General features: G+C 46.8%; 3 protein-coding genes across 3 annotated transcripts; all 3 read left to right on the forward strand.

The window, feature by feature from the left end:
* The first annotated feature begins 344 nt into the window (after nt 1-344).
* On the forward strand, nt 345-1,397 carry LOC102444208 (olfactory receptor 51E2-like). Its single transcript, XM_025182855.3, has one exon. The coding sequence runs from the start codon at nt 345-347 to the stop codon at nt 1,395-1,397; it is 1,053 nt and encodes a 350-aa protein (XP_025038640.3).
* Nucleotides 1,398-7,502: 6,105 nt separating this feature from the next.
* On the forward strand, nt 7,503-8,543 carry LOC102443968 (olfactory receptor 52E8-like). Its single transcript, XM_006119582.3, has one exon. The coding sequence runs from the start codon at nt 7,503-7,505 to the stop codon at nt 8,541-8,543; it is 1,041 nt and encodes a 346-aa protein (XP_006119644.3).
* A 9,365-nt stretch (nt 8,544-17,908) lies between these two features.
* On the forward strand, nt 17,909-19,066 carry LOC102443732 (olfactory receptor 52R1-like). Its single transcript, XM_089774388.1, has one exon. It carries the CDS (start codon nt 18,014-18,016, stop codon nt 19,064-19,066), a length of 1,053 nt encoding a protein of 350 aa, XP_089630514.1. The 5' UTR covers nt 17,909-18,013.

Below are 19,066 nucleotides of genomic sequence, written 5' to 3' on the forward strand. Positions count from 1 at the left end.
CTCCCAATGCCTATTAAGGTTTCACACACCATAATGTACAGACAGTAATGATGCATGGAGCAATATCAAACATGAAATTAATAGGCTCTGTTATTCATAATTCATATCTCTGTATAGTAAAAGTGCCATTTTCCAGAGTGGGAAGAAAGTACAATTTCCTTCCCCCATGAAAACAGCGTCCTGTACTGTATGTGGTGTTTCATATTCACGTTGTATCTCCATTCAGGCAATTTCACTGTAACCATCGCCCTTGAACCTGTGCTTGTACAGAAAGTCTGCAGAGCATCTGCTTCAAGTAGGAGGCAACGTTCTGCCTCAGAGTTGAATTGCCTCTCCTCCACTGCATGATGGATACCAATACAACTGCCTTCACCAGCCACTCCACCTTCATTTTACTGGGCATTCCTGGCCTGGAGGCGGCCTATGTCTGGATCGCCATCCCCTTCTGCATCATGTACATCATAGCCATCTTGGGGAACTTTGCCATCTTATTTATTGTGAAGAAGGAACCGAGTCTCCATGAGCCTGTATACTATTTCCTCTGCATGCTGGCCGTCACCGACCTGGTCCTGTCCACAACCACCCTGCCCAAAATGCTGAGCATCTTCTGGTTCAATTCTAGGGAGATCAGTTTCAATGCCTGCCTCACCCAGATGTTTTTCGTTCACTGCTTCTCAGACATGGAGTCTGGGATCTTCGTGGCCATGGCATTGGATCGCTACGTGGCCATCTGCCATCCCCTGAGACACTCCACCATCCTCACAAATTCTGTGGTGATGAAGATTGGTCTGGTCATTCTGTTGCGTGGCAGCATTCTCATCCTGCCCTGTCCCTTGCTGGCAAGGCAGTGGCCATATTGTAAAAGCAATATCATCGCCCACACTCAGTGTGAGAACATAGGTGTGGTGAGGTTGGCCTGCGCTGACACCCGTGTCAGTAGTTACTACGGCCTCTTTGTACTATCTTGTAGGCTTGGTTTGGATGTGTCTTTTATCACCCTGTCCTATATCCAGATCCTCAGGGCCATCTTCGGCCTCCCCACAAAGCACGCCCGTATCAAAACCTTTGGGACCTGTACCTCACACATCTGTGTCATATCAGCCTTCTACATCCCAACTCTATTTTCCTCATTGTCATCCCGTTTTGGCCAAAATTTGCCCCGTTATATGTACGTTTTCATTGCTGACATATACCTGCTTTTTCCTCCTATGCTGAACCCTGTCATCTACGGTGTGAGGACCAAACAGATTCGGGACAGGATACTCTGGCTTTTTACTGATAAAGGGACTAAAGCATTTTCCTCAGGTGGTGGCCCTCAGTCCGAGCTCCGTGGAGGGCTGGCTGGTGACATGGTACTCATCCCTGAATCACTGACTGGCCAATCAGAGAAAGATTAAATTCTTTGCTGACTTTACTGTGTTTTCTCAGCGTGACTTACTGGGGAATCTATCTACGTACAATGTATAGGTTTGCCAACTTGCTATTGTATTTGTAATTGTAACTGGAAACCGAAGGCCCGTGCCCCACCTTTTTCCTCAGAGTCCTGCTCCACGTCCCCTGTTGATCCTCCAGCCTCCTCTATGTCTTGTCCTTATGTGCCCCACAATGGTTACTTGCTCCTCTTATGTTCCCCATGACTGCTTGGATCATGTCTATGATGGGTCCCCCAGGGTGCCACCTGGAACTGAGGTACAGCTGGGCCCCATGTCTCGCCCAAATGGGCTGCCCCTTGCACAAGGACGTGGCAAGCTGCAACACCGTCCAAGCTGGTCTCACACAAACATTCCTAGCTAAGGAGCTCACCCAGCTATTCTCCGGAACGCTGTGGGAAGCCACTTAGAAAAGCACAGTAGAGAGTCTACAGCCAGAATACTCCCTGCTCCCCAGCAGAGGTCTCCACCGACTCACTGTCCTCTCCTGGTGAAACTGTGCGAATCTGTGCACCAGCTCTTGTTCCTGTGCTGAGACTTTCCCTCTGCACCTGGTTTTCTCAGCATGACTCACTGAGGGAAGGCCTTTGAGCAGCCATGCACAGCTGCTATCCACCAGGACCATCAGTTGAGGATGAGCATCTAGGAGGCTTCTCTCAAGGACCCCAGTAACTCTCCCCAGGGTCTCCCAATGGGCCTGTGCCTTGCTCCACTATCCCTTTCCCACCACGGCCCCTCCCTTCACCCCTTTCCTGTAGTCAGTAAACACACCTGGTTTGATTTCAACAAAAAGTACCCTGTATTTTTCTTTCAATAAAAAAATAACTGGGGAGGAAGGGGGTTGAGAACCTGGAGGGGGATGGATGAGGGATACTCAGGGCTGGGAATCGCATAGGGCAGCTCAAAGTGCCACCTCAGGTGTGGGGACCTTCGTGAACTTGGGGTTGGGTGGGTCCTGGGACCACAGGAGTGTGAGCTGCAGTGGGGTCAGGGCGGGCACTGGGAGAGGGCATAGGCATGACTTGGGAGCAGGGGGATGGGGAACGGGCATCCCTTGGGGAAGGTCATAGACATCACTTGGAGGGCAGTGAGAGGGGGAATGTGCACAGCAGGGGGGCAGGAGTGTGGGAAGCAGGAACAGGGACAGCAGCCGGGTGTGCTGTGATTGTGTGCATCACGGCACACAGGTTATCGCAGTGCTGCACGAGCTGGGACCATGTGCAGGTCTGCCGCGCTGCATCCTTCCGGACCTTCTGTGCCAGAGTCTGCTGCATGTCGTACAGGTCGCCCACGTGCTGCCTCATCAGGTTTCCCTGCACCCTGAGGTGCTTTCAGCAGCGGCTGGTGGTGGGAGGGCGTCCTGCCCCCCCCCCAGGGTCAGACATGTGTGTTAGCATGTGAGCAGGATCCCAGGAGTGCTCAGGGGCTGCCTGCTGAGGCTGCGTGGTGCACCATGATGCTGCACATGGTTCCATGTGCACGGTCTGCAGCATGATGTCAACCAAAGCAGACTGAGCAACAATCGCACCCCTCCCCCTCTGCGCCTGCCTCCCCCACCCTGTGTGTGAAAAACTGAGAGACCTCACCTGATTTTCCCCCCTCACAGCGTCACATAATGCCTGAGAGATGTCCAGGGACAGCATGACTGTGGGCGCTGTGTTGTCCTCCTCTTTCTCCTGCCCCAGCTGTCGCTCGTCCGCCTCCTCCACGACCTCCGGCCGGGCGACAACAAACATGTCAAGGTCGGAGTCAACCATCACGGGTGGGGAAAGGGCTTCCCCACTGCCCAGGATCTCGTGCTCTTCATAGTACGGGCAGAAGTGGTGTCCTGCCCTGAAGCTCAAGCTGTGCTCTCTGGCCCTGGCATAGCCCTGGCAGAGCCCCTTAACTTTACTCTGAACCTCTTCTAAGGACCAGGGTGGGTGTCCTTGCTCTGCCAGGGCCTTGGACATGGGCCCATATATGTTGGCATTGCGGTGTCTGGAGCAGAGGTCCTGTAGGGTCTCCTCCTCCCCCCACAGCTCGAGGATGGACAGGATCTCCGCTCCAGACTACGAGGGTGCCTGCCACTTGGTACCCATTGGTGGGTCCTGGGAGCCCTGGTCATGCTCCCTGTGAGGGCCAGAGGTATCTCAGGGGGGTGGTAGCTCGCCCATTGCTCACAGTGTGGGTAGAAGAAAGAGTCACGTGGTCAGGTGCTGCTCCAGGGCCAGCTACCTTCCACCAGGCTTGTCCAGGGTGCCTGCAACTTTAAGAGGTGTCAGGAGACAGGAACTATAGAGCTATAATTACTTTGGACAGAGTGGCCACAATAACACAGCCCACTTGTGTTATCTCCTGGAGACCCAGAGGTATCCCAGAAAAACTCTGCCACATCCAGGGAACGTGTCTGCTCTTCCGACATTTTTTGCAGCAGAGCAGGCATGCTCTTTCAGAAGCCGTATCTTCCTCGTGCCACGAGGAAGAAGGACTCTTCTGAAAGAGGTTTTTCCAAAATTTGGACCACTGTAGACGGGCCAAATTTCAGAAAAGCCTCGTCCGACAAAACTATCAGGAAAAGCTACACAAATTGTGGAGCGCAATGTGTGTACCTTTTTCCGATAAAAAGCAGCAGTCTAGACATAGCCTTAGTGACAGCCCCGTGTGCCTGCAGGAAGTGTTAGTGTCTGTCCTTAGTTGCCTTTCTCCAGATCTATCCTTTTTCATCCTGGGCATTTACAGCATATCAGACCCTAAGGAGATATAGAATGTATCCCTCCTTTTCTGCCTAGTCAACTATGATTTTTAACTACACACAAATGCACGCAGCAGCTAATTCCTCCCTGACTCAGCCCAGAGCCCAGGAGTTCTCCTCTCCCTTTGGGAAGGGCCTTAATTGCTGTTTACTCTTAAAACTGGATAAATAGCGCACAGGCCCAGACAGGCTGGTCTCCAAACTTTTTTGATCCAGATGCTCACTTATCCCCTACTGGCTGAGAGAACCCCTCTGGGATTGACCAGAGCTATATTACTAACAGTGCACAGCCCTGTGCTGGCTCTCGGCGCAGGACACTGTTACAGACGCCGGGATGAGAGAGGTGCAGGACGCGGCTGCCTAAGGGGGGTTCCCAGGGAAGACACGTCCCTCTCAGAACCACAGGTACCATCTCCAGCTAAGGAGCTCCCCTGCTCGACAAACCCAGGGCATCAAAGGACAGAGAGTAAGTCTGGGACACTTTCCGCTCTGCACAGCCTGTAAATATCCCCTTGCCACAGGGAGGAGTTTGCTCCCATATCAGTAGGCAAAAGGTGACACTTCCTGGGCATCCCTTCCCATTACCTACAGCCGCAAGCCATTTCAATGGCACAGGGCAACATTCAGGTCGAATAGAATCATAGAATCCTAGGACTGGCAGAGACCTCAGGAGTCATTGAGTCCAGCCTCAATTCAATCATCCCAGCCAGGGCTTTGTCAAGCTTGTACTCAAACACCTCAAGGGATGGAGATTCCACCCCCTCCCTAGGTATCCCATCCCAGTGCTTCACACCCTCCCAGAGAAATAGTTTTTCCTAATATCCAACCTGGACCTTCCCACTGCAAATTGAGACCATTGGATCCCCTCTTCAGGTAGTTGCAGGTTGGTATCAAATTCTCCCTCGTTCTTCTCTTCTGCAGACTAAGCAAGCCCAAATACTTTAGATGCTCCTCGTAAGTCATGTGTTCCAGCCCACTAATAATTAGCCAGTCAGTCCCCAGCCTGCAACAATGCTTGGGATTCTTCTGTCCTTTGTGCAGGACTCTGCACTTGCCCTTCTTCAAACTTCATCAGATTTCTTTTGGCCAATCCTCCCATTTGTCTAGGTCACTCGGCCTCCTATCCCTGCCCTCCAGCACATCTACCTCTCCCCCTAGCTTAGTGTCAACTGACAACTCTGTGAGGGTGCAATCCATCCCTCATCCAGGTAATTAATAAAAAGGTGGAACAAAACTGGCCTTCAGACACTCTTCTTAATAACAATAGCCAACCAGACATCGAGCCGTTGATCACTGCCCATTAAGCCTGAATGATCTTACCGGCTTTCTCTCCATGGCTCTTAGTTTCCCCACTATGGAAAATTTCCTGTGGATGATATTGACTAAAGACCTGAAAAGCCAGTCATGTGTTAATACACATATGCTGACATCCCCTCCTCTTGAATCTCAGGGCTCTGGCTCTTAACAGGTGGGCTCATCACTCGCCTCGTATCTCCTGGAAAGCGTGGATGTAGAAGGGCTTCTCCTGGGAACAGCATAGTGATACATAACTTCTCCAACTTGGAAAACTTGCAAGGAATTGGACTAGAGCTGTTCTCCTTGAAGGAGTTGGACATTGTTTAACTAAAGGTGGTGTCATCAGCACACTTACAATTACAGATTCCTTTGTGAATCCCATTCACTAAGCTCTTCACTCCAATCATGTCTGTGTTATAGAGTTCCACAGTCCAGATATGGATTACCGGTGTTAATATGTTCAATGGAATTGCATGTTCCCTTGCTCATGTGTTATGAGACACAGTAAATATAAATGCCTTATATACATTTGTTATTCGCAGTTTCACTGAGCGAAAGGTGAGAAGCAGCCATAAAATCCTCCAGTGTGATCTGTTGGATAACACAGGCCATTAAATTTCACCCCATTACCGCTATATTGAGGCTCACGATTTGCATGACACTCAGGCCTGATTCACACCAGGGTTTTACACTGTAGAATCAAGAAGACACAAAAAGAGAAGGATTTATTTGATACGACCAGTTTTACAGAAACCATATTGTTGATGGGCATTAATGATATTTCTAAACTTTTGAAAAAAAAGTTGCATGCAACGTTTCCATCGTTTCCTAAACTTGTCAAATAATTTTATTTTTCAATAATTACATTTAACAGGAACATGTCCCGAATGTGCCTCCTCTTTGACGGTGAGAGATCTGTGCTGCTTGCTGTCTGATAGGCTATTTCTGGTTCTACTGTATATGCTTTTGAGTACATTCTAAGTGCTTCAAGTTTCCTTTCAACTTCTGGTAATTGGCCACAATATTTTTCCAAGATATACCTAATACCCTCTTTTTGGATCCTTAGCCCTACCCTATCAAGGTTTTCCCTGATATCTGTCGCACCACTTTTCAAAATTTCTAATTTCTATTGCTTTGTATCAATTGTTCTTTTCACCAGTGTGTTATATGATGCATTTTTCCCTTAATTGCTGCCTTCACTCACCACTGAACAGAATTTTTAGCCAAATTGCCAACTTTATTGACCATGGAATCATACTTTTTAGGAAATCCCAATTTTTCTGCCTAACTTTTCCTACCAAGGAGTTTTTGCTGACGCTTTGACACAGCTTTGGGGAATAAGTCCTTTGGACCAATTAGTCAAGAGAGATGGTATTGATTGGCAACTCTTCCCGGTTTCTCCACTTGCATGTAATGTACCGAGTTCCATGTTGTACTATAGTTTCCTGTATCTGACCCAGATGTCTCAGTCTGGCTGCAAATGACAGCTCTCCGGTTCTGAAAGCTAGTGTCAGAATTCCTGTTCTACCTGCTTTTTGCTTTACAAAGACTGAGTAAGAAAAAATTGAACATATATCCAAAGCAGCTATTTTTCCAACCCTTTCCTAAGGCATCTGAACATGGTGTTTGTTTTGGCCAGTGCTGTGAATTAGCTGGTTGCTATCAGTTATGGCCGGGTCTTTTCCCTGGGGTATATTTCCTTAATCTGTCTATTAAGGTTTGCACACCATAATGTATAGAAATTTTGGATGCATGGAGAACCTTCAAAAATGGAATTATGATGGTTTCTAGTTCCTAATTCATGGCTCTGGATAAGGAAAGTGCCATTTCTCAGAGTGTGAAGAAAGTACAAACTCCTTCACCCATGAGAACAGACTCCTTTAATGTACATGGTGTCTCATATTCACATTGTGTCTCCATCCAGGTATTTGCACTGTGGCCATCACCCTAGACCCTGGGCACATCCAGAAACTCCACGGAGCATCGGGTTCAAGTCAGAGACAACGTTCTGCCTCAGAGCTGAATCGCTTCTTCCCCGCTCCATGTCAGACTCCAACACAACTGCCTTCACCAACCCCTCCACCTTCATCTTACTGGGCATTCCTGGCCTGGAGGCGGCCCATGTCTGGATCTCCATCCCCTTCTTCAGCATGTATGTCATAGCTATCTTGGGGAACTTTGCCATCCTATTTATTGTGAAGAGGGAGTCCAGTCTCCATGAGCCCATGTACTATTTCCTCTGCATGCTGGCCACCACCGACCTGGTGCTATCCACAACCACCCTGCCCAAAATTCTGGCAATCTTCTGGTTCAATTCCAGGGAGATTTATTTCAGTGCCTGCCTCACTCAGATGTTTTTCGTTCACTGCTTCACAGAAATAGAGTCTGGGATCTTTGCGGCCATGGCGTTGGATCGCTACGTGGCCATCTGCCATCCCCTGAGACATTCCACCATCCTGACTAACTCTCTGGTGATGAAGATTGGCCTGCTCATTGTGTTGCGCAGCAGCATTCTCGCACTGCCCTATCCCGTCCTAGCGAGGCAGTGGCCATATTGCAGAACCAACATTATCGCCCACACTCAATGTGAGAACTTGGGTGTGGTGAGGCTGGCCTGTGGCGATACCCGCATGAGCAGTTACTATGGCCTCTTTGTGCTATCCTGTAGATTTGGCCTTGATATGTCTTTTATCACCTTGTCCTATATCCAGATCCTTAGGGCCATCTTCGGCCTCCCCACAAAGGACGCCCGGGTAAAGACCTTTGGGACCTGCAGCTCACATATCTGTGTCATATTAACCTTTTACATCCCAATTCTGTTTGCCTCACTCTCTGTCCGTTTGGGCAACAATTTGCCCCGTTATTTCAACGTTTTCATTGCTGACATTTACCTCTTAGTTCCACCCATGCTGAACCCCATCATCTATGGGGTGAGGACAAAACAGATCCGGGAAAAGCTGCTCCGATTTTTTTTTCTAGGGCAACTAAAGTTTTCTCCTCAGCTTGTGGCTCTCAAGCATTGCTCTGTGGGAGTTCTGGCTGGTGACATGGAACAATTGACTGGCCAATCAAAGAAAGTTTAAATTCTTTGTTGACTTTACTATGTTTTCTCACCATGAGATACTGGGAAATCCATCTATGTACAACTCATAGGGCTGTCACCTTTCTAATTGTATTTCTAATTGTAACTGGACATGCAAGGCTCTGGTCTCGCCCCACCTTTTTCCTTAGAGTCCTGCTCCACATGTTCCCTCGAACATCCAACCACTTCTTTGTCTTGTCCTTCAGTGCCTGCCCCACACTGGCGGCTTGCTCTTCTTCTCCTCCCCACACCACTTGGATCATCTCTGTGATGTGTCTTAGGATTTAGATTGATGGTCACAGTGTAATTGCCTGGACTGAGACACAATGGCTACGTCTAGACTGGCATGATTTTCCGCAAATGCTTTTAACGGAAAAGTTTTCTGTTAAAAGCATTTGCGAAAAAGAGCGTCTAGATTGGCATGGGCGCTTTTCCACAAAATCACTTTTTGCGGAAAAGCGTCTGTGCCAATCTAGACGTGCTTTTGCACAAAAAAGCCCCGATCGCCATTTTCGCGATCGGGGCTTTTTTGCGCAAAACAAACCTCAGCTGTCTACACTGGCCCTTTTGCACAAAAGCTTTGCGCAAAAGGGACTTTTGCCCAAACGGGAGCAGCATAGTATTTCTGCAAGAAGCACTGATTTCAGACAGTAGGAAGTCAGTGTTCTTGCTGAAATTCAAGCGGCCAGTATAGACAGATGGCAAGTTTTTCCGCAAAGGCAGCTGCTTTTGCAGAAAAACTTGCCAGTCTAGACACAGCCATAATGTGAATATAAGATACCACATACACTACTGGATGCTGTTCTTATGGAAGAAGGAGAAGGTACAGTTTTATTATTCAGAGCCATGAATTATGAACAACTGATCCCACAAATTCCATGTTTGATGGTGCTTCATGCATCAATACATTGCATACATTATGGTGGATGAAACTTTAGCAGACGTATTAATGAAATATATCTTGGAGAAAAGTCCTGGTCATAACTGATAGTGAATCCTTGGAAACAACAGCTCATTCATGGCACTGGACAAAACAATGATCATTTTTGGATGCCTAAGGAAAGGGTTGGAAAAATAGCTGCTCTGGATATGTGCTCCCTTTTACTCACTCTGGGTATATCTACACTACCACCCTAGTTTGAACTAGGGTGGTAGTGTAAACATACCCTCTGTCTCTGTTGTGGAAATAGCAGGTAAAAAGGGAATTCTGAAGCAGGTTTTTACAACAGGTGAGCTGCCATATGCAGTCAGACTAAGAATTCTGAGGCAGATAGAGGAGAGGAGAGTTAAAAATAAAAGTTTTACATTGTATTCAAATAGAATCCCCGAGAAGCGTTCCCACTCGGTAAAAATATTCACAATATTGTTTTGGCCTGCATTGGAGAAGAAGGACTTACAATGTGGTGAACCATGCCCCAGTCTATTAGCTGTCAGAGAAAGGTGTTAAACAGCATCTACAGTAGAACCTCAGAGTTATGAACACCAACGTTATCCACTGACCAATCAACCACACATCTCATTCAGAACCACAAGTAGACAAATAGACAGAAGCAGCAGAAGCAGCCTCTCCCTTCAGGCTATGTCTAGACTACAGAGTTTTGTCGGAAAAATGACCATTTTTCCCCCAAAAACTTGAGTGATGTCCAGACTGCAAGCATGTTCTTTCAACAGTAAATCAAAAGAAGAGAGGGCTTTCTGCACAATTGGTAATCCTCATTCTATGAGGAAGAAGCGTTTTTGAGAAAGAACTTTTTCGCAAAAAGGTGTGTATAGACAGGGAAGAGGGAGTTTTTTCGGAAGAAGAGGGAAAAGGTAAAAGCACAGGTGCCCTGTTGGCCATTCTGTCCATAGCAATTACTGCCTACATGCGAGATACCATCCAGGCAGTCTGGACGCTATCTTTCAAAAAAGCGTATCACTTTTTCGATGCGCTTTTGCAGTGTGAACGCTCTCTTGCATAAGAAGTTTTTTCGGCAGATCTCTTCCAAAAAAAGCTTGTTGCGCAAGAAGCTTGTAGTCCAGACATAGCTTCAGAAAGGAGGAAAATATAAAACAGGTCTCCATTAAACCTAAATTATTCAAAAATAATGGAAAGCTCAAATTAAAAATGTCTGACAAGTTTAGGAAACAATGGATAAGCTGGTATGGGATTTTTTTTTAAATCTAGGAGTATCATCAATGTTAGTCAACACTATGCTTTCTGGAAAATTATTCACATTGGCTTCTGATTTTCTGGCTCTATGATTCTACATTGTAAAATCCTGGTGTGAACCAGGCCTGAGTGACATGCAAGTGACATGGGGCTTGATATAGGAGTAACTGGATGACATTTAACGGCCTGGACGATGTTACAGTCTCTTCTGAGCTGAAAGTCTCTCAATCTAGTGATAAAGGAAGTAGATAAGACATTCATTTTTACTGTGTCTCATCACACATGAGCAAGGGAACACACAATTCCATGGGACATTTGAACGACTAACACTGATAAAAGAAAATTGATTCCATAAATCATATTTCACTTGTCAAACTTCTTTTCGCAATCTATGGATTGAATACATGGACTGTCAGGTGGATACAAAGCTGGCTAGATCTTCAGGTGCAATAGGTAATGTTCAACAGCTCAATATCTTGCTGGCAGTTGGTATCAAGTGGAGGGCCCCAAAATTCAGTTCTGGGGCCAGTTTTGTTCAACATCTATATTAGTGACCTGGATGAAGAGCTAGTCTACAGATGACACAACCCTAGTGGGAGAGCTAGATATGCTGGAGAGTAGGAATAGGATCCACACTGACCTAGACAAACTGGAGGATTCAGCCAAAAGAAAGCTGATGAGTTTCAACAGGGCCAAGTGCAGAGTCCTGTACTTAGGATGGAAGAATCACGAGAACTGGAAGGGAACTCGAGAGTCATTAAGTCCAGTCTCCTGCCCTCAGAGCAGAACCATCCACCATCTAGATCATCCCTGACACGTCTGTCCAACCTGCTCTTAATTATCTCCATGAATGGAGATTTCACAATCTCCCGAGGCAGTTTATTCCAGTGTTTAATGACTCTGCCAGTTAGGAAGCTTTTCCTGATGTCCAGATTAAATGTTCCTTTCTGCAATTTAAGCTATAACGTAAGGCCATTCCTTCTTGTCCTATCATCCGTGGATACAGAGAACAATTTTTCCCCTCCTCCTTGTAACAAACTTTTTGATATTTGAGAGACGCTATCATGTCCCTTCCAGTCTTATCTGTTCCAAACAAAGCAAGCCCAATTCCTTGAGTCTTCCCTCATAGCTCATGTTTTCTAGGCCATTAATCATTTTTGTGGAGTACTTTGTGTTTGTCCTTCCTAAACTTCATCCTATTGACCTCAGATCATTTCTCTAGATCATTTTGATCCTAGCTTCCAAAGCACTTGCAACCCCATTCAGTTTGGTATCATCTGCAAACTTAGTAAGCATCCTCTTTATGATAGTATCTAAATAGTTGATGAAGATATCAAAGAGAACTGGTCCAAAAACAAACCCCTGTGCAACCCCTCTTCTTATGCCCTTCCAGAGTGACTGTGAACCATTAATAACTACTCTCTGAGAATGGCTTCTCAGCCAGTTATGTACCTACATTATAGTAGCCCCATAGAAGTTGTTGTATTTCCCTAGCTTATTAATAAGAAGGTCATGCAAAACCACATCTAAATCTTTACTAAAGTCTAGGGCTGTGTCTAGACTGGCAAGATTTTGTGGAAATACTTTTAACGGAAAAGTTTTTCCGTGAAAAATATTTCCACAAAAGAGTGTCTACATTGGCAAGTGCCTTTGAGCAAAAAATTTGCTTTTGCACAAAAGCATCTGTGCCCACTATAGATGAGGTTTTGCGCAAGAAAGCTCCGGCAGCCATTTTCGCCATCGGGGCTTTCTTACGCAAAAAATTCCTGTCCCTGTCTACACTGGCCCTCTTGCACAAGAACACTTGCACAAGAGGGCTTTTTCCCGAGCGGGAGCATCAGAATTCTTGCACAAGAACACTGACAATCTTACATTAGATCGTCAGTGTTCTTGCGCAAATTTTCACGGCCAGTTTAGACTGCTGGCAAGATTTTGCGTAAAAGCAGACCCTTTTGTGCAAAATCTTGCCAGTCTAGACGCACCCTAGTTGTATCACATCCACCACTTCCCCGTTATCCATAAAGGTTGATATTCTATCAAAGAAAGCTATCCGATTGGCTTGACATGATTTGTTCTTTACAAATCCATGCTGACTGTTACTTATCACCTTATTATCTTCCAGATGTTTGCTGATGAATCCCTTAATTATTTGCTCCATTATCTTCCCTGATAGAGAATTTAAGCTGACTAGTCTGTTGTTCTTATATCCCTTTTTATAGATGGGTGCTATCTTTGCCCTTTTCCACTCTTTTGAATTCTTTGCCAACTTCCATAACTTTTCGAAGATTATACCTAAAGGCCCAGTTTCCCCATCTGTCAATTCCTTGGTATTCTAGGATGTCTGTAATTAGGCCCTGGTGACTGGAAGACATCTTAGTTTTTTAAGTTTTTCATTGTTTTTAAATGTTTCTAGTTTCAGAGTAACTCAGCTACCCCTGTGAAGCAGTGTGATGGTAGTTACTGGTGAGAATTATTAGTCTCTGACTCCTTAGTGATAGCCCCGTGTGCCTGCAGGAAGTGTTAGTGTCTGTCCTTAGTCACCTTTCTCCTGGTCGATCTCTTTACATCCTGGGTATTTACTGTGTATCAGACTCTAAGGAGACACGGACATTCTCCCTCCTTTTTTCCTATTCAACTATAATTTTTAAATACACACAAATGCACAGAGGAGCCAATTCTTCCCTGACTCAGCCCAGAGCCCAGGGGTTCTCATCCCCCAATGGGAAGGGCCCTTAATTGCTGTTTACTCTTGAAGCTGGATAAATTGCACAGAGGCCCAGACATGTTGTATGCAGTCCTGTTTTTTTTGTTTGTTTGTTTTGTTTTTGCATGCAGATGCTCATTATCCCCTAGGGGCTGAGTGAACCCACTGGGATTGCCCAGAGCTATATTACTAACAGTGCACACCCCTGTACCACCTCTCGGCATCGGACACTGCTGCAGATGCTGGAGTGAAGGAGGCATGAGACACGGCTACTTGAGGGGGGCTTCCAGGGAAGATACTCACCTGCTCGATTAACCCAAGGCATTCCAGGATAGAGAGTAAGTCTGGGATTCTTTCTGCTCTGCACAGACCATAAATATCCCCTTGCCACAGGGATGAGATTGCTCCGTATCAGTAGGCAAAATGTGCCTCTTTCCTGGGTCTTCCCATTCCATATGATTATTGAGAGCTGCAATGTGTCTGCATTTTAGTAGCACAGGGCATCATTCAGGTGGTTTAGAATCCTAGAATCCCTGGGCTGGACGAGACCTCAGGAGTCATCGAGTCCAGCCCCTTGCCCAAAGCAGAACCAATCCCAACTCAATCATCCCAGCCAGGCCTTTGTCAAGCTGGGACTTCAACACATCTAGGGATGGAGATTCCACCCCCTCCCTAGGGAACCCAGCCCAGCGCTTCTCCACCCTCCTCGGGAAATAGTTTTTCCTAATATCCAACCTAGACCTCCCCCACTGCCACTTGAGCCCATTGCTCCTCACTCTGCCATCTGCCACCACTGAGAACAGCCTCTCTCCACCCTCCTAGTTAAATAGTTTTTCCTAATGTCCAACCTAGACCTCCCCCACTGCAACTTGAGCCCATTGCTCCTCACTCTGCCATCTGCCACCCCTGAGAACAGCCTCTCTCCAGCTTCTTCGGAACCCCCTTTCAGGGAGTTTAAGGCTGCTCTCAAATCCCCCCTCACTCTTCTCCACTGTACACCGAATAAGCCCAAATTCCTCAGCTTCTCCTCATGGTCCATGTGCTTCGGCCCCCTAATCCTTTTGATTGCCCTCCGCTAGGTGTTCTCCAATGCATCTACAGCTTTCTGTTATGGAGGAGGGACAAATTTGAATGCAATGCTCCACTTGTGGCCTCACCAGTGCCAACTAAAGGGAATAATCACGTCCCTAGATCTGCTGGCAATGCTCCTCCTAATGCAGCCTAATATGCCATTAGCCTTCTTGGCTACAAGGGTGCCCTGTTGACTCATATCCAGCTTCCTGAAATCCCCAGGTCCTTTTCTGCTGAACTGCTACTTAGCCAGTCAGTCCCCAGGCTGTAACAATGCTTGGGATTCTTCTGTCCCAGGTGCAGGATTCTGCATTTGTCCTTGTTGAACCTCATCAGATTTCTTTTGGCCCAATCCTCTAATCTGAACTGGTCTCTCTGGACCCTATCCCTGCCCTCCAGTATATCTACCTTTTCCTGTATCTTAGTGTCATCTGCAAACTTGCTGCAGGTGCAATCCATCCCTTCATCCAGGTCTTTAATAAAGACTTTGAACAAAACGGCCCTGAGACATTCCACTTGACAGCGATTGCCAACCAGACATCTAGCTGTTAATCACTGCCCATTAAGACTGATGATTTCACCAGCTTTCTATCCATGGCCGTTAGGACCCACTACAGAAAATGTCCCCTGGATGATACTGAACAAAGTCCTGAAAAGCCAGCCGTGTGATAATACACATAGACTGACACCTCCTCCTCTTGTATCTCAACATTCTGGCTCTTAACTGGGTGTACAGGGACTGGAACTGTTAACTGACTTTTATCTCCTGGGAAGAATGGATGTGGAAGAGCTTCTCATGAGATTACCATGGTGAATACATAATTGTTCATAGCTTCATTCACCCTACACTGTTATGCCTGAAACAGAAAAACAAACCACACACACACACACACACACACACAAACCCTATTCAGTTGAAAGCAGAGATAGTGTGTGGGAAATTTGGAATGATTGCAAACAACTGAAGTAGAGCTGAAAAAGAGTGAGACAACTTTTAACTAAATGTGGTGTCACCAGCACACGTACAATTGTGGATCCCTTTGTGAACCTCATTCAGCTAAGCTCTTCAGTCCAAAAAAGTTTGGAGCAAAGATTTTGAGAAGCCAAATATGGATTGCGTAAGCAATTTTGAAATCCGTGTTATATGATCAAACAGTCAATGGATTTGTATGTTCCCTTGTATACTGTGTGGTATGATACACAGTAATTATAAATGACTGAAGGGATCATAAGATCATCCAGTGTGATCTACTGGGTAACACGGGACATTCAATTTCACACAGTTACCTCTATATTGAGTTGCATGATTTTCATGTCACTCATACCGTAGAATCATAGAAACACAACACAAGAAGGGTTTGTTGGACATGTCCAGTTTTACAGAAACCATATTGTTAACGGGCATTAATGATATTCATAGACTTTTAAAAAAATCCATGCCACGTTTTCCATTGTTTCTGTTATTTTGTACTAATTTATATTTCACAGAGACCTGCCCTCTATTTGCCTCCTTTCTGAGGGAGGAGAGGTCTCTGCCACTTGCTGCCTGATAGCTTCATTCTGGTTCTGAATGAGATGTGTGGTTGATTTGTCAGTGCATAACTCTGGTGCGTGTAACTCTAAGGTTCTACTGTACATGGTGTTTAACACCTTGCTGTGACAGCTAATACACTGGGGCGTGCTTCACCCCTTGAGGTGATCTGAGTACATCGTGTTTCTTTCCCAATGCAGAATCCTTAACAGATTTACTTTTTCGACAGTGTTAACAAGTTACCTTTCCCCCTCTGGACTCTCTCCAAAATATTTTCTAAGGTATCATTTTTCCATATACCCTTAACAGAGTCCTTTTTTTAGATCCTTAACCCTACCAAGCGTTGTCCTTGATTTCTACCATGTCTCCCGCCACTTTTCAAATTTTCCAATCTGTATGGCTTTGTATCTGTGATGGTGTGATGGCGGGTTGGGGGTCCCCCGTCTCCTGCACCCCGAAATGGCACAAACAGACTGCACCAGCCGGTGGAAGAGAGGAAGTTTATTGCCTCTCCAGGATACAGCACGGCACAGATGTAATCTGGTCACAGAGCTGGGCTAGGATGCCTCAGACCCCCTTGAGATGGGGGAGACTGGGCCCCTAAACTCCAGTCCCTTTCCCTAGGCTGTCTCCTCCATGCTCTCAGACAGCAACTGACTAACCTTCTTCCAGCCCTGCCCCCCAGCCAGGGCAGCATCCACCTTCCTTTGTTCTTCTCCATGGGGAGTGTCTGGTCATACTGGTTTGCATAGTGACTCATCCTGTTTCGCTGGGTCGTGGTACCCACGGCAGCCAGGGGGGGTTACCCCAGAGCCAGCAGCATAGAAACCAGCCAGGTACCCCCACTACGTCACAGATGGATAGGAAAAATGCTGGGCTTTTCAGAACATCCCAGCATTTGGAGCCTAGAGGTTACACTTGGCTAGCTAGGGGTGTTGGCAGGAAGCCAGGAGAGCCATTGCGAGAAGGCGTTTTAAATGAAAGGAATACCTGCCTGCTCTTCTTCTTTGTATGAGTTGTAAGCCGGGGTTGGGGGAACAAGCTGAATTGAATCAGGCAGAAATGTCATGCCTACAAAGACTCCTGGGCATGTAAATGGACTGGACCTTGAACCATGGATCCTGAATAGATAGGAAAATGTCTATGTAGACATGATCAGGTTATTTTCTTTGTTTTGTTCTTTGGTTAAATTTCTTTCCCCTCCCCACTTGGCAATGGAGGCACCTGGCACCTTTGGAACGGAGGACAGATAAGAGGGGGCCCTGGAGATAGGGAGTTTGGGGGGTTCATCCAGTGGTGCAGAAGATAAGGTACCTGCCTCTGGAGCCAGAGGTCAAGGCCCAAGTCTGTGGGGTAGGTAGACTGTAGTGGGTTATTCACCTAGGCTATGTCTGGACTGCATCCCTTTTACGTAAAAGGGATGCAAATTAGACACATCGCAATTGCAAATGAAGCAGAGATTTAAATCCCCCTGCTTCATTTGCATAAACATGACTGCCGCTTTTTTCCGGCTCGGAGCTTTGCTGGAAAAAAGCGCCAGTCTAGATGCGGATCTTTCGGAAAATAAAGCCTTTTCCGAAAGATCCCTTATCCCTCTTAAAGGGATGCAGTCTAGACACAGCCCCCTGCGTTTAAGAAGAAAGGGGTTATTCACTTTATGGGTGGCAGCCTATCACGCAAGGTCAGGGAATCTGTGACTTTGGGGAGGTTTTCTAAGCACACAGCATGGTATTTAAGGTCTCTTGCAGTCCCCGACTTTGTACACCTGGAGTGCCAGAGTGGGGAACAACTTTGCCCTTTTTCAGAGTGTAAAGAAAGTACAACCACCTGCACCCATGAGAACAGCCTCCATTCCTGTATGTGGTGTCTCACATTCACATTGTGTCTCCATCCAGGCAGTTACACTGTGCCGATCGCCCTAGACTTTGGACGCATCCAGAAACTCCACGGACCATCTGGTTCAAGTCAGAGACAACGTTCTGCCTTAGAGTTGAATTGCTTCTCCACCACTCCATGTCAGACTCCAACACAACTGCCTTCACCAACCCCTCCACCTTCATTTTACTGGGCATTCCTGGTCTGGAGGTGGCCCATGTCTGGATCTCCATCCCCTTCTGCACCATGTATGTTATAGCCATCCTGGGAAACTTTGCCATCCTGTTCATTGTGAAGAAGGAATCGAGTCTCCATGAGCCCATGTACTATTTCCTCTGCATGCTGGCAGTCACCGACCTGGTGCTGGTCACATCCACCCTGCCCAAAATTCTGGCAATCTTCTGGTTCAATTCCAGGGAGATCGATTTCAGTGCCTGCCTCGCCCAGATGTTTTTCATTCATGGCTTCACACAGATTGCATCGGGGATCTTCATGGCCATGGCGTTTGATCGCTACGTGGCCATCTGCCACCCCCTGAGACATTCCACCATCCTGACAAACTCTCTGGTGATGAAGATTGGTCTGGTCATTGTGTTGCGTGGCAGCATTCTCGCACTGCCCTATCCCATCCTGGCGAGGCAGTGGCCATATTGCAAAACCAACATCATCGCCCACACTCAATGTGAGAACTTGGGTGTGGTGAAGCTGGCCTGTGCCGATACCCGCGTCAGTAATTACTACGGCATCTTCGTGCTATCCTGTAGGTATGGTGTGGATGTGTCTTTTATCACCCTGTCCTATATCCAGATCCTCAGGGCCATCTTCGGCCTCCCCACAAAGGAAGCCCGGCTCAAGACTTTTGGGACTTGTGGCTCACACATCTGTGTCATATTAGCCTTCTACATCCCAACTCTGTTTTCCTCACTGTCAGCCCGTTTGGGTGACAATTTGCCCCGTCATTTCTATGTTTTGTTTGCTGATCTGTATGTCCTGGTTCCCCCCATGATGAACCCCATTATCTACGGCCTGAGAACCAAACAGATCCGGGATAGGTTCCTCCAGCTCTTTAATCCTAAGGGGACTAAAGTTTTCTCCTCGGGTTGTGGGTCTGAGACAGAGCACCGTGGAGTGCTGTCTGGTGACATGGCACTATTTCCTGAATCACTGACTGGCCAATCAAAGAAAGGTTGA

The sequence above is a fragment of the Pelodiscus sinensis genome, chromosome 1 (assembly GCF_052426305.1).
Source record: "Pelodiscus sinensis isolate ZL-2025 chromosome 1, ASM5242630v1, whole genome shotgun sequence".
Classification (NCBI taxonomy): domain Eukaryota; kingdom Metazoa; phylum Chordata; order Testudines; family Trionychidae; genus Pelodiscus; species Pelodiscus sinensis.